Below are 12,268 nucleotides of genomic sequence, written 5' to 3' on the forward strand. Positions count from 1 at the left end.
CAGGTCTGATGCGTTCAAGACAGACGAGTCTGACCTATACAAGAAATCTAGGTACGACCTTCACAATGCCATCAGGGATGCCAAGAGGCAATACCAGATTAAGCTAGAGCCACAGACTAACGACATGGACTTCCGTCAGTTGTGGCAAGGTTAAATAATAACAGGCTACAAATCAAAACCGAGTAGAATCTCTGGCGATTGAGCATCCCATCCCATTTGTACTCGATGCATTCTGTGCTCATTTCGAGCAAGAAGCCAACAAACCATTGTTGACTGCCCCAACAGCCTCAGACACACCTATACCTTCCGTCACAGCCTCAGAAGTCAGATCGGCCTTCTTGAAAGTGAACCCATGGAAAGCAATGGGTCCTGACAGAGTCCCTGATCATGCACTCAGATCAAGTGCGGACTGACTGGCGGCTGGGTTCGCAGACATCTTCAACCTCTCCCTACTCCATTCCGAGGTTCCTACCTGCTTTGAAAAAAACACTATCATACCGGTGCCCGGCAATGTGCCTCAACGACTACTGTCCGGTGGCCTTGACCTCAATCATTATGAAGTACTTCGAGAGGTTGGTCATGAGGCACATCAATTCCATCCTTCCTGATTGCTTTGATCCATTGCAATTTGCATATCACCACAACCGATCTACAGCAGACGTATCTCCCTGGCCCTACATTTATTCATGAAATATCTTGACAACAAGGATTCCTATGTCAAACTCCTGTTCATTGACTGTAGCTCCGCCTTCAACACCATAATCTCAGCCAAGCTCATTTGCAAACTTCAAACCTTAGGACTTGGCTCCTCCCTCTGCAACTGGATCCTCGACTTTCTGACCCATAGACCACAATCAGTAAGGATAAACAATGACACCTCCACCATGATAGTCCTCAATACCGGGCCCCACAAGGCTGCGCACTCAGCCCCCTACTATGCTCCCTATACACACATGACTGCATGGCAAAATCCGGTTCCAACTCTATCTACATGTTTGCTGATGAGACGACCATAGTGGGTTGGATCTCAAACAATGATGAGGCAGAGTACAGGAAGGAGAAAGAGAACTTTGTGGCATGGTGCAACGACAACAATCTCTCCCCCAATGTCAGCAAAACTAAGGATCTGGTCTGGAAGCGAAGTGTCATACGCACCCCTCTCTGCCTAGAATTTATCATAGAATTTACACTGCAGAAGGAGGCCATTCAGTCCATCGAGTCTGCACTGGCGCTCAGAAAGAGCACCCTACCTAAACCCACATCTCCACCCTATCCCCGTAACCCCACCTCACCTTTTTGGACACTAAGGGCAATTTAGCATACCAATCCAATCAACCTGTACATTTTTGGACTGTGGGAGGAAACCGGAGCACCCAGACGAAACCCACGCAGACATGGGGAGAACGTGCAGACTCCGCACAGTGACCCAAGCTGGGAATCGAACCTGGGACCCTGGAGCTGTGAAGCAACTGTGCTAACCACTGTGCTACCCTGCTGCCCATCAATAGTGCCGAGGTGGAGATGGTTGACAGCTTCAGATTCCTAGACGTACACACCACCAACAATCTGTCCTGATCCACCCACGTCAACGCTACAACCAAGAAAGCACAACAGCACCTTGACTTCCTCAGGCAACTAAGGAAATTCGGCATGTCCACATCGATTCTTGCCAATTTTTACAGATGCACCATAGAAAACCTCCCACCTGGCTGCATCACAGCCTGGTACGGCAACTGCTCGGCCCAAAACTGTAAGAAACTGCAGAGAGTTGTGAACACAACCCAGTCCATCATGCAAACCCACCTCCCATCCATTGATTCTGTCTACACCGACCGCTGCCTTGGGAAAGCAGGCAGCATAATCAAAGACCCCTCCCACCTGGGTTATTCTCTCTTCCAACCTCTTCCATCGGGCAGAAAGTCTGAGAACACGCACTAACAGATTCAAAAGCAGCTTCTTCCCTACTGTTCAGACTCAAGAATGGCTCTCTTATGAACTGAATTGATCGCTCTACAGTTGTAGCACTACACTCTGAATGCTTCACCCGATGTCCATGTCTATTGTGTATTTATCGTATGTCCTATATTTTTCACATATGGAACGATCTGCCTGAACTCTACGCAAACAACACTTTTCACTGTGCCCGTGACAAATCTAAATCTACATTAAAAATCCTGAACCTCACTGACCATTAATCTCTAACTAAAGTAACAGATTCAAGAGCAATCTTCCACTGTTCCTTGCCTTTTCATGCAAGTTAGGGCAAGGAAACAGTAATATAACATCATCTCATCCTACCCTCGTATGCAGTGGTGGAGAAGGATCACAATCTACAGGGTATAATGAGCGAGATGGATCAAATCCTGCAGCTCATGGGAAGAGTGAGAGATCAGCTACTGAAGGCTATAGTGAAGGTGAAAGGTCAAATCCTGCAGGTCATGGTGAGGGTGATGGACCAGATTGTGCACTTCATGATTCTTAAACCTATCTGTTTACTCAAATTAAGTTTGTAATTTAGAGACTATTGTTGTCAGGCAACATAATTATCTATTGCTGTCCTCGCACTGGCCCCTTTTTTTCGCAGGCCCTTTAGTTGGTTGCAAAAGGTTGGGTTGCTTCCATTATTAGATCTGATTTTGAGATGTGTTTCTAACCCCTTAACCACTCCATCACCAAGACCACCAACTTGCACCTCAATCTGCACCTGCATTCGCTCAGCGACTGCTGAACTTTCATCCATGTCTTCTCATTGTGACAATTCTGGTGTTCTCATCGGCCGCACCTCAGCTTTCATCGTACATAAATGGAACTAAACAAAAGTCTGCTGTTCGTATCTTACCTTATGTGGAGTATAGTGTTCAGTTTTGGTCGCCACACTACCAGAGGGATGTGGAGGCTTTGGAGAGGATAGAGACGAGGTTTACCAGGATATTGCTTGGTCTGGAGGGAGCTATGAGGAGAGGTTGTATAAGCTGTTTGTTCTCACTGGAACAACGGAAGTTGAGGGACGAACTGATAGAAGTCTACAAAAGTATGAGGGGCATGGACAGAGTGGATAATCAGAAGCTTTTTCCAAGGTTGGAAGAGTAAATTACTGGGGGACATAGGTTTAAAGTGCAAGTGGCAAAGTTTAGAAGAGATACGTGTGAAGCACGTTTTTTTACAGAGTATGGTGGGAGCCTGGAACTCGCTGCCAGAGGAGGTGGTGGAAGCAGATACGATAGTGATGTTCAAGGGACGTTTTGACCAATACATGAATAGGATGGGATTAGAGATATATGGACCCCGGAAGTGTAGAGGTTAGACGGCAGCATGGTCGGCGCAGACTTGGAGGGCTGAAGGGCCTATTCTTGTGCTGTACTGTTCTTTGTTCTATAACCCCTTGAATTTAAAATTATCATACTTGTTTTCAAATCCCTGCATGGTCTCCCCCACTTTCGATATCTATAGTCTCCTCCAGTCCCCCAATTCTCAAATATCTACACTCCTCCCATAAAAGCCCCTTGAATGTCCCCAATTTTAATTGCTCCACCATTGGCGTCCTTGCCTCCAGCTGCCAAGACGCTGGAGTAACCTGTCTGAACCTCCCTACTTTGCTTTCCTTGCTTCAGATGCTGCTTAACAGCTATCTCTCTGAGTAAGTGCTCATTTTCCTTATGTGGCTCATTGTCAGTTTTGATGTTATAATGCTCCTGTGAGAAGTGCCTGGGAGTGGTTTAACTACATTAAAGGTGTTGCTTGAATGCAAGTTGTTCACGAAGGACTGCTGTGTATTTGTGTTACGCTGTGCTTTGCAGCAAGTAGCTGAATGCCTGTGTGCACTTATCTAGCTTCACTGGTAGACAGATGTTTAATTTACCCTTATGCTGTATACCTTTCAAACTGGGAGTCAGCAGGTGCTGGTGGATCTCTGATCATCAGTGTTTATTTCCTGGTGTGGACAGCAGTGATCTACCGTCAGCTGCACTTAAACCAGGCAGGCAGCTGAGTATCTCAGCGGAACCCAGCTATTGGCATAAACTTTGCACGAGGCTGAATGTTAGAAACAGATCTTTAGCTATCCACAAGACAGTTCATAAAACAACACAGATACTTTGGGTTGCTCAAGAATTTACAATAGTGCTTTTAAATGTTGCATACATAGCATGTTCCTTGTAGTTGCTGTGCAGTGCTGTAATTCTACACTGAGTGGGAGTAAAGCGCTAGTCATGTGTTCTTTACTGCAGGGCATTTGACACTTTGGCAAAAGCACTGAGCCCTACGGATGGGAGCAGTGTGCCCATCCTGATGGAAGGTTTGGAAGTTCTCGGAGGACCCAGTATCCAGCTGATGAGCAGAGACCAATCGATGCCAATAATAGAGGTGGAAGGACCTTTACTGACAGATACCCATGTGATCTTCAAGGTTTGTTATCATGAAGGGGATTAATCACCCCAGTCATACATTACCCAATGCTGATGAATCCAGTAAATGCTGTGGTGCCTTACCGACTGTAAGAATCTGTTCTACTTGATCTCTGCCTTCACACTTCTGATCATCACAATGAATGCTGTCTGTTGTATCTTGGCTTACATCATGTTTATCCAGTATTCTTATACTTTCTCTCTTGGAAATGTCCATGTCCCAGAGTACAAAGTGGGGGGGGGGGGGGGGGGGGGGGGGACTAAGGTAGATCTGCCCTCTCACAGTACCCTGCTGCCACTGGGGCTTCCCCAGGTCTGGAGAGAGCATGTGTTCCTGACCTTCTGCCTCTTACTGAACTGTGCCCACTGAGCAACCAAGCAGATGGGTGCCCAGCAGAATGTGGAACTGTGTAACACTGGGGACAAGCTTCAAACTGAAGGGCAACTATTTAGAGGGGAGTTTAGCGTTACGCAGGTCAAGGAGACACAGCCGGAGTGAGGCACATCCAGAGTGGGTATTGGAACTTGGTAATTTGGTGCAGTGAGGTAATCAGGAAAGGTAAGTGGTAAGTCTAATTCTGCTGTTTTTCAGTTAAAAGTGCGGTGTGTAGCTTAGTGTCTGATTGGCTGAAGCTGCCCCCACCCTAATTGCTGAGAGGCAGTTATCTCTGTCACCTGAGGCCTGTTTAGTGGCACAGAGGTGCACATTGTATTCTTGTCTTTGAAGCTTAGATAGTGTGAGTCACCCTGGTTAGCTGAGGTCTGTATAAAAGACAGACAGAAAGCACACTCAGTAAGATTTGCGCAAGTCAAGGAGACACAGCCGGAGTGAGGCACATCCAGAGTGGGAATTGGAACTTGGTAATTTGGTGCAGTGAGGTAATTCGGTGCAGAGTGGGAGAAGGGAGAGTGGGGCAGCAGGGTAGCATAGGGGCAGCAGGGTAGCATGGTGGTTAGCATAAATGCTTCACAGCTCCAGGGTCCCAGGTTCGATTCCCGGCTGGGTCACTGTCTGTGTGGAGTCTGCACGTCCTCCCCCTGTGTGCGTGGGTTTCCTCCGGGTGCTCCGGTTTCCTCCCACAGTCCAAAGATGTGCGGGTTAGGTGGATTGGCCATGCTAAATTGCCCGTAGTGTCCTAATAAAAGTAAGGTTAAGGGGGGGGTTGTTGGGTTACGGGTATAGGGTGGATACGTGGGTTTGAGTAGGGTGATCATGGCTCGGCACAACATTGAGGGCCGAAAGGCCTGTTCTGTGCTGTACTGTTCTAAGGTGCTTTTTCCCTACCTATTTGTTCTTCTGGCCTGCAACTTTTACTCTGCAGGGAGAGAACCAGAGCGCATCTGAGAACCTGGGAAGGTAAGTGATTTTTACTTTTATTTATTTTTATGTTTGTTACCTTTTCAAATTGTGTGGGGGGGAGAAACTGAAGTGACATCACAGTAAAGCTGTGACCTGATTGGCTGGTTGGGAATATACACTAAACTTAAAAATTAAGCATTGTTAAACTAATTAAACATAATTACTAATTAAACATAATTTGAATTACTTCATTATAATTTAGAGGGGTATCTAAGCCAGAGATCGGAGAGTACTGTATTTAGCTTTCACATTTATAGTAGAAACCTGGTGCTAGGAAACATATAGTTAACAGTAACTTTAAAAAAATAAGTTTAATTTACTAATTAATTCATACAATGTCAATTAGAGGGGTGCAGTGCTCTGACTGAGATGTGACAGGTCCGGGAGGCTTCCAGCGTCCTGGATGGCTTCATCTGCAGAAAGTGCACCCAACTGGGGCTCCGCACAGATCGCATGGTTCGGTTGGAGCAGCAGTTGGATGCACTTAGGAGCATGCAGGTGGCGGAAAACGTCATAGATAGGAGTTATATAAATGTGGTCACACCCAAGGTGCAGGCCGAGAAATGGGTGGCCACCAGAAGGGGCAGGCAGTCAGTGCAGGAATCCCCTGTGGTTGTGCTGCTCTCGAACAGGTATACCCCTTTAGATACTGTCGGGGAGGATAGCCTATCAGGGGAAAACAGAAGCAGCAAGAGCAGTGGCACAACGGTTGGCTATAGTCAGGGGCACAGATAGGCACTTCTGTGGACGTGAAAGGAACTCCAGGATGGTATGTTCCCTCCCTGGTGCCAGGGTCCAGGATTTCTCTGAACGGGTAGTGGGAATCCTCAGGGGGAGGGCAAACAGGCAGAGATCATTGTACATATTGGTACTAATGACACAGGCAGGAAGGGGCATGAAGTCCTGCAGCAGTAGTTCAGGGAGCTAGGCAGAAAGTTAAAAGACAGGACCTCGCGGGTTGTAATCTATGGATTGCACCCTGTGCCATGTGCCAGTGAGGCTGGAAATAGGAAGATAGAGCAGCTAAACACGTGGCTATACAGCTGGTGTAGTAGGGAGGGTTTCAGTTTTATGGACCACTGGGAGCTCTTCCGGGGTAGGTGTTGTGGTGATATGCATCACTGTAAATACACAGGGGTTAATGTAGATACACTAGGACACTGTAAATACACAAGGGGTTAATGTGAACACACTACACCTAGCTAGACACTAGATGGAGCACCAGAGACATGACACACAGACATTCAACCTATAGGTCAGTAAGATAGGACACGGCCAACGGGCATTCAAGATACACACAGAGGTGACACTACACTTACACCAACCTATATAAAAGGACACAGCACACATGCTCAGTCTCTTTCCAGTAGAGACACTTAGTGAGTACACAGGGTTGATTGAACACATCACATTCACCACCTGGATTGTAGCTGACTTGGTTCGTCAGTCTGAGTAGCTATAGCAGGATTAACAGGAGAGTCGAATCCAAGTAGGAGAATTGTTAACAGTTTAATGAATGTGTTAAAGCGATCTCCAAGTCTGAACCTTTGTCAGAGTGCACATCAAGGAAGCAGCTTATGCTACGTCAAGAGCATAACAAGACATGGTACCAGTGAGTGAACTGTTTAGATCCATGTAGTTTGTCGCCACCTGGGTTGGCCACTTCCTCACACAAAATGGAAGAATGCAAAGATTACAGGGAAAAATGGACATTAGCAAAGAAACAAGCAGTTTGCAGAATCCCCTGTATTCTAGCTGCTACAGAAACCAGACAGAACTGTAACTAACGAGCTGCGCATATTAAGTGAGCGATTCACGGTGATTCCCAGGCACAATGGACACAACAGTTAACTGCAATCGCTAAATTCTATGGAAGGTCAGACATTCCGGCGCCAGTGGAGTCTAAGACAAAGGACACCAATAAGGTGTAAGGAACCGCCCGGTGATCGAGGAACAGCTCCGTTATTGGGGAAATTCAAATCAATCGATTGGGAAGAGACCCAATCGATTGCAGGTTTATAGAGGGTCCGCCCAGAAGGAAGCAAAGCCTCTGGGACCTATAAAAGTCAGGTCCCAGGACTGATTCGTTCTTCTTGACCAGCCGGCCCTCCCAACAGAACACCTTTGCAGTAGAAGAACCTTGAGAAGGAAAGGCCTGGTCAGCAGCCGCCATTAAGTAAGTGTCATACAACGCAGGCTACGAGAGTAGACACTCCTGACTCCTTTAGTCCACACCAACTGGAAGCCTGCAGATCCAGGACAACGCAAGAGGCCATTGTTCCCTGATCCGGCAGTTCCCTTATTCCAGATAAGTATTGGCCTGTTAGTGGTAAGAATAGTCTAGTCTTTTAGTTTTATATGCATAATTAGTAGATAACTATTATAATAAACGTGTCTTGTTTGAATTTACTAACTGGTGTATTGAGTTATTGGTCTGAACTTGAACTTGAACCTTGTGGCGGTATCTTAACGATACCTGGCGACACTAGAGCTAAGAAATAAAACAGAGCCAAATTGAGTGTAAAGCACACTCACCCAGAACGAGCAACAAGTTACAACTCAGCAGACAGTGACTACCAGCAACAGCAGACAGGCAGATGATGTTCGAGATTCCGGTTCCACAGCAGCTCAGGTACCAAGGCAATCTCAGTGAAAACTGGTGTGCATTCAGGCAGAGACTCGAGATCTACCTGGTAACGTCGGACTTAGATGGCATGGCGGATGCAGAGAAAATAAAGCTTCTACTTACCATCGCGGGTCCAAGAGCAGCTGAAATCTTCCAGACCTTCAAATACTCAAAGGGCAAAACAAGAGCGACTTCCAGGCAGTCCAAGAATTCTGCGAGGAAGATACAAGAAGAAAAGGTAAAAGAGGCGGCAAAACTCACCACGAGGTAGGCTTGCAGCAACAAACGACAGTTTTGATTTGCGGCCATCTTGAAAATGGAGCTGCACATGCGCAGTTGCGCGAATAGCGCACATTGGAAGGTCCATTTGCGCATGCGCAGTTGCGAAAAAGGCCCCAAGTAAAGGAGCAGCAATCTGTGCATGCGCCATCGCTTCCTACGCTCTACGTCACATGCTTCGTGACATCAGAGGCCCTGGACCACGACCATTTAAAGGGGAAATGTCCCAAAGCAAGAAAAGAATAATTTACAGCCTCAAAACCAGATTCTTTCACCTGCAACAACAGCACAATGCCTGAAATTCGACCAGTAGCTGAAAGTAACCTCCACAGAGCCGTGCAACAAGCAGCACCGCCTTAGAAGATGATATGGTCCTAAAAGACTCCGACTCAGATGAAGATTTCATCTTGGGAGGTGACTACCCCAGTACCAAATCCGAACCGCAACTAGAGGTGTTGTACATTGAAGACCCCGACAACGAGTTCTTCGGATTTGGAAATCCTCAGCCCAGCATAGGTGACATTCCGACTCGTGAGTGCAGGATTATGCTGCTGCCTGGCGCCAAGAGACAGAGAGCGGTACAAGCCCACAAAGAGCAGCCTGCTGACACACAGAGAGTGATCCACGCACCACGAAGGGTCCCAGCCTCCACACAAGAAGTGATGAAAGTTTCCACAGAGAGAATGCACGATTCCACACAGGGAACACTGCAAGACTCCACAGAGGGCGTGACACAAGCCTCCACAGCGAGCTTGTGGACAGCCTCCACGATAGAAGCAACGCAAGACTCCAGACCGCAGTCCTTGCATGAACAAGACCATGAGGATCTAGCAACTTCCTCTGAGCAACCAGCAGCAGACGATGCAGGTCTGCCACGCTCAAGTGCACAGCAAGAAGACTATGACAGTCTACCACGCTGACGTGAACAACAAAGCGACTATGACAGTCCACCCAGATTACTTGAGCCACCAGAAGAAGACTCTGACAGTTCTGAGTCTACCCAGCTCAAGTGAACAACAAGAAGACACTGAGGCTCTACCCACTGTATGTGCAACATGACAGACCTCAGCTAGTGTGTACAGAGGCACTCGACAATCACAGTGAGACTACTGGTGACTCCGGTGACACCATGTTAATTCAATCCTCATCCGCTCGAGCCTCTCCACAAGCAAATGAATTCCGGAAGGTTTTGACTCCGGATGTGGAGCATCAAGAAACCTCAAAAGGTGCAGGTGAAACAGACCAGACTCCAGACGGGGTGCATCGACAAGCCAAAACTGACTCAGGTGAAACAGACCAGACTCCAGACGGGGAGAATCGACAAGCCAAAGCTGATTCAAGTAAGCCAGACATGACTCCAGATGGGGAGCGCTGCGAACTCAGTGACGGCACACTCAAGGAAACAGCAGATGCCACAAAGCACGTTGACATGAGTAACTTTGTGAAGGACTCGTATTATCCACAGAGTGAAAAATGAAATGAAATGAAAATCGCTTATTGTCACGAGTAGGCTTCAATGAAGTTACTGTGAAAAGCTCCTAGTCGCCACATTCCGGCGCTTGTCCGGGGAGGCTGGTACGGGAATCGAACCGTGCTGTTGGCCTGCCTTGGTCTGCTTTAAAAGCTAGCGATTTAGCCGAGTGAGCTAAACAAGCCCAGTGTGGTCCTTTAGCGCAGCAAACACGACAACAAAACCAACCAACACAACAGCAACATCAAAAACAATAGCAAGAAGCGTACCAGAGGCAACAACGTCGACAACAAGCATGACAAAAACAACAACAATGGAACTACAACTGGGACAACATGGTACAACTCTGCAAATGAGGGACACTGTTACTGCTCAGCTCAGTACAATGACATACCATGGCAGGACGACACAGATTGCATACATTGCTACCACAAGCATCGGACGAAAACAAGACTCCAAATCAGACAACAAAGTGATTTGACCACTTCTTGCTTCCTTACGCACAGGGACACTGACGGCGTTTACAAAGCAATGCCACCATCAACATCACTACCTCACCAACCAAACAAGAAAGACACTCTATCATAATAATTAATCAATTTTGGACTCATGCTATCACCGTACCAGCCTCCCCGAACAGACGCCGGAATTTGGCGACTCAGGATTTTCACAGTAACTTCATTGAAGCCTACTTGTGACAACAAGCGATTTTCATTTAATTTCATAACTTGTACACAGCATCACTTATCTACCTGTTTTTGTTCAATTTTCTTTAACACTGTACAGAAAATATTTAACATGAAAAAAGGGGGATGTGGTGATATGCATCACTGTAAATACACAAGGGGTTAATGCCGATACACTAGGACACTGTAAATACACAAGGGGTTAATGTGAACACATTAATCCTAGATAGAAACTAGAGGGAGCACCAAAGACATGACACACAGACATAGAACATTACAGCGCAGTACGGGCCCTTCGGCCCTCGATGTTGCGCCGAACTATGAAACCATCTGAAGCCTATTTGACCTACACTATTCCATTTTCATCCATATGTCTATCCAGCGACCACTTAAATGCCCTTAAAGTTGGCGAGTCTACTACTGTTGCAGGCAGGGCGTTCCACACCCCTACTACTCTCTGAGTAAAGAAACTGCCACTGACATCTGTCCAATATCTACTACCCCTCAATTTAAAGCTATGTCCCCTCGTGTTGGTCATCACCATCCAAGGAAAGAGACTCTCACTGTCCACCCTATCTAACCCTCTGACTATCTTATATGTCTCTATTAAGTCACCTCTCAGCCTTCTCCTCTCTAACGAAAACAACCTCAAGTCCCTGAGCCTTTCCTCGTAAGACCTTCCCTCCATACCAGGCAACATCCTAGTAAATCTCTGAACCCTTTCCAAAGCTTCCACATCCTTCCTATAATGTGGTGACCAGAACTGCACGCAGTACTCCAGGAGCGGCCGCACCAGAGTTATGTACAGCTGCAGCATGACCTAGTGGCTCCGAAACTCAATCCCCCTACTGATAAAGGCTAGCACACCATATGCCTTCTTAACAGCCCTATTAACCTGACTGGCAACTTTCAGGGATTTATGTACCTGGATGCCAAGATCTCTCTGTTCATCTACACTACCAAGAATCTTGCCATTAGCCCAGTACTCTGCATTCCTGTTACTCCTTCCAAAGTGAACCACCTCACACTTTTCCACATTAAACTCCATCTGCCACCTCTCAGCCTAGCTCTGCAGCTTATCTATGTCCCTCTGTATCCTATAACATCCTTCAGCACTATCCACAACTCCACCGACCTTCGTGTCATCTGCAAATTTACTAACCCACCCTTCTTCATCTTCTTCCAGGTCATTTATAAAAATGACAAACAGCAGTGGCCCCAAAACAGATCCTTGCGGTACACCACTAGTAACTGAACTCCAGGATGAACATTTGCCATCAACCGCCACCCTCTGTCTTCTTTCAGCTAGTCAATTACTGATCCAAACCGCTAAATCACCTTCAATCCCATACTTCCTTATTTTCTGCAATAGCCTACCGTGTGGAACCTTATCAAACGCCTTACTGAAATCCATATAGACCACATCAACCGCTTTACCCTCAT

General features: G+C 46.8%; 1 protein-coding gene across 5 annotated transcripts in view; it reads left to right on the forward strand.

Moving 5' to 3' along the window:
- Positions 1 to 12,268, forward strand: part of nr2c2 (nuclear receptor subfamily 2, group C, member 2) — a 413,970-nt gene that overhangs the window by 262,955 nt on the left and 138,747 nt on the right. For all 5 annotated transcript variants that reach the window (XM_038810866.1, XM_038810865.1, XM_038810869.1 and 2 more), the window contains one exon: positions 4,227 to 4,404. In XM_038810866.1, the coding sequence (XP_038666794.1) occupies positions 4,227 to 4,404 (178 nt within the window). The remainder of the gene's footprint in view (positions 1 to 4,226; positions 4,405 to 12,268) is intronic.

The sequence above is a fragment of the Scyliorhinus canicula genome, chromosome 11 (assembly GCF_902713615.1).
Source record: "Scyliorhinus canicula chromosome 11, sScyCan1.1, whole genome shotgun sequence".
NCBI lineage: Eukaryota > Metazoa > Chordata > Chondrichthyes > Carcharhiniformes > Scyliorhinidae > Scyliorhinus > Scyliorhinus canicula.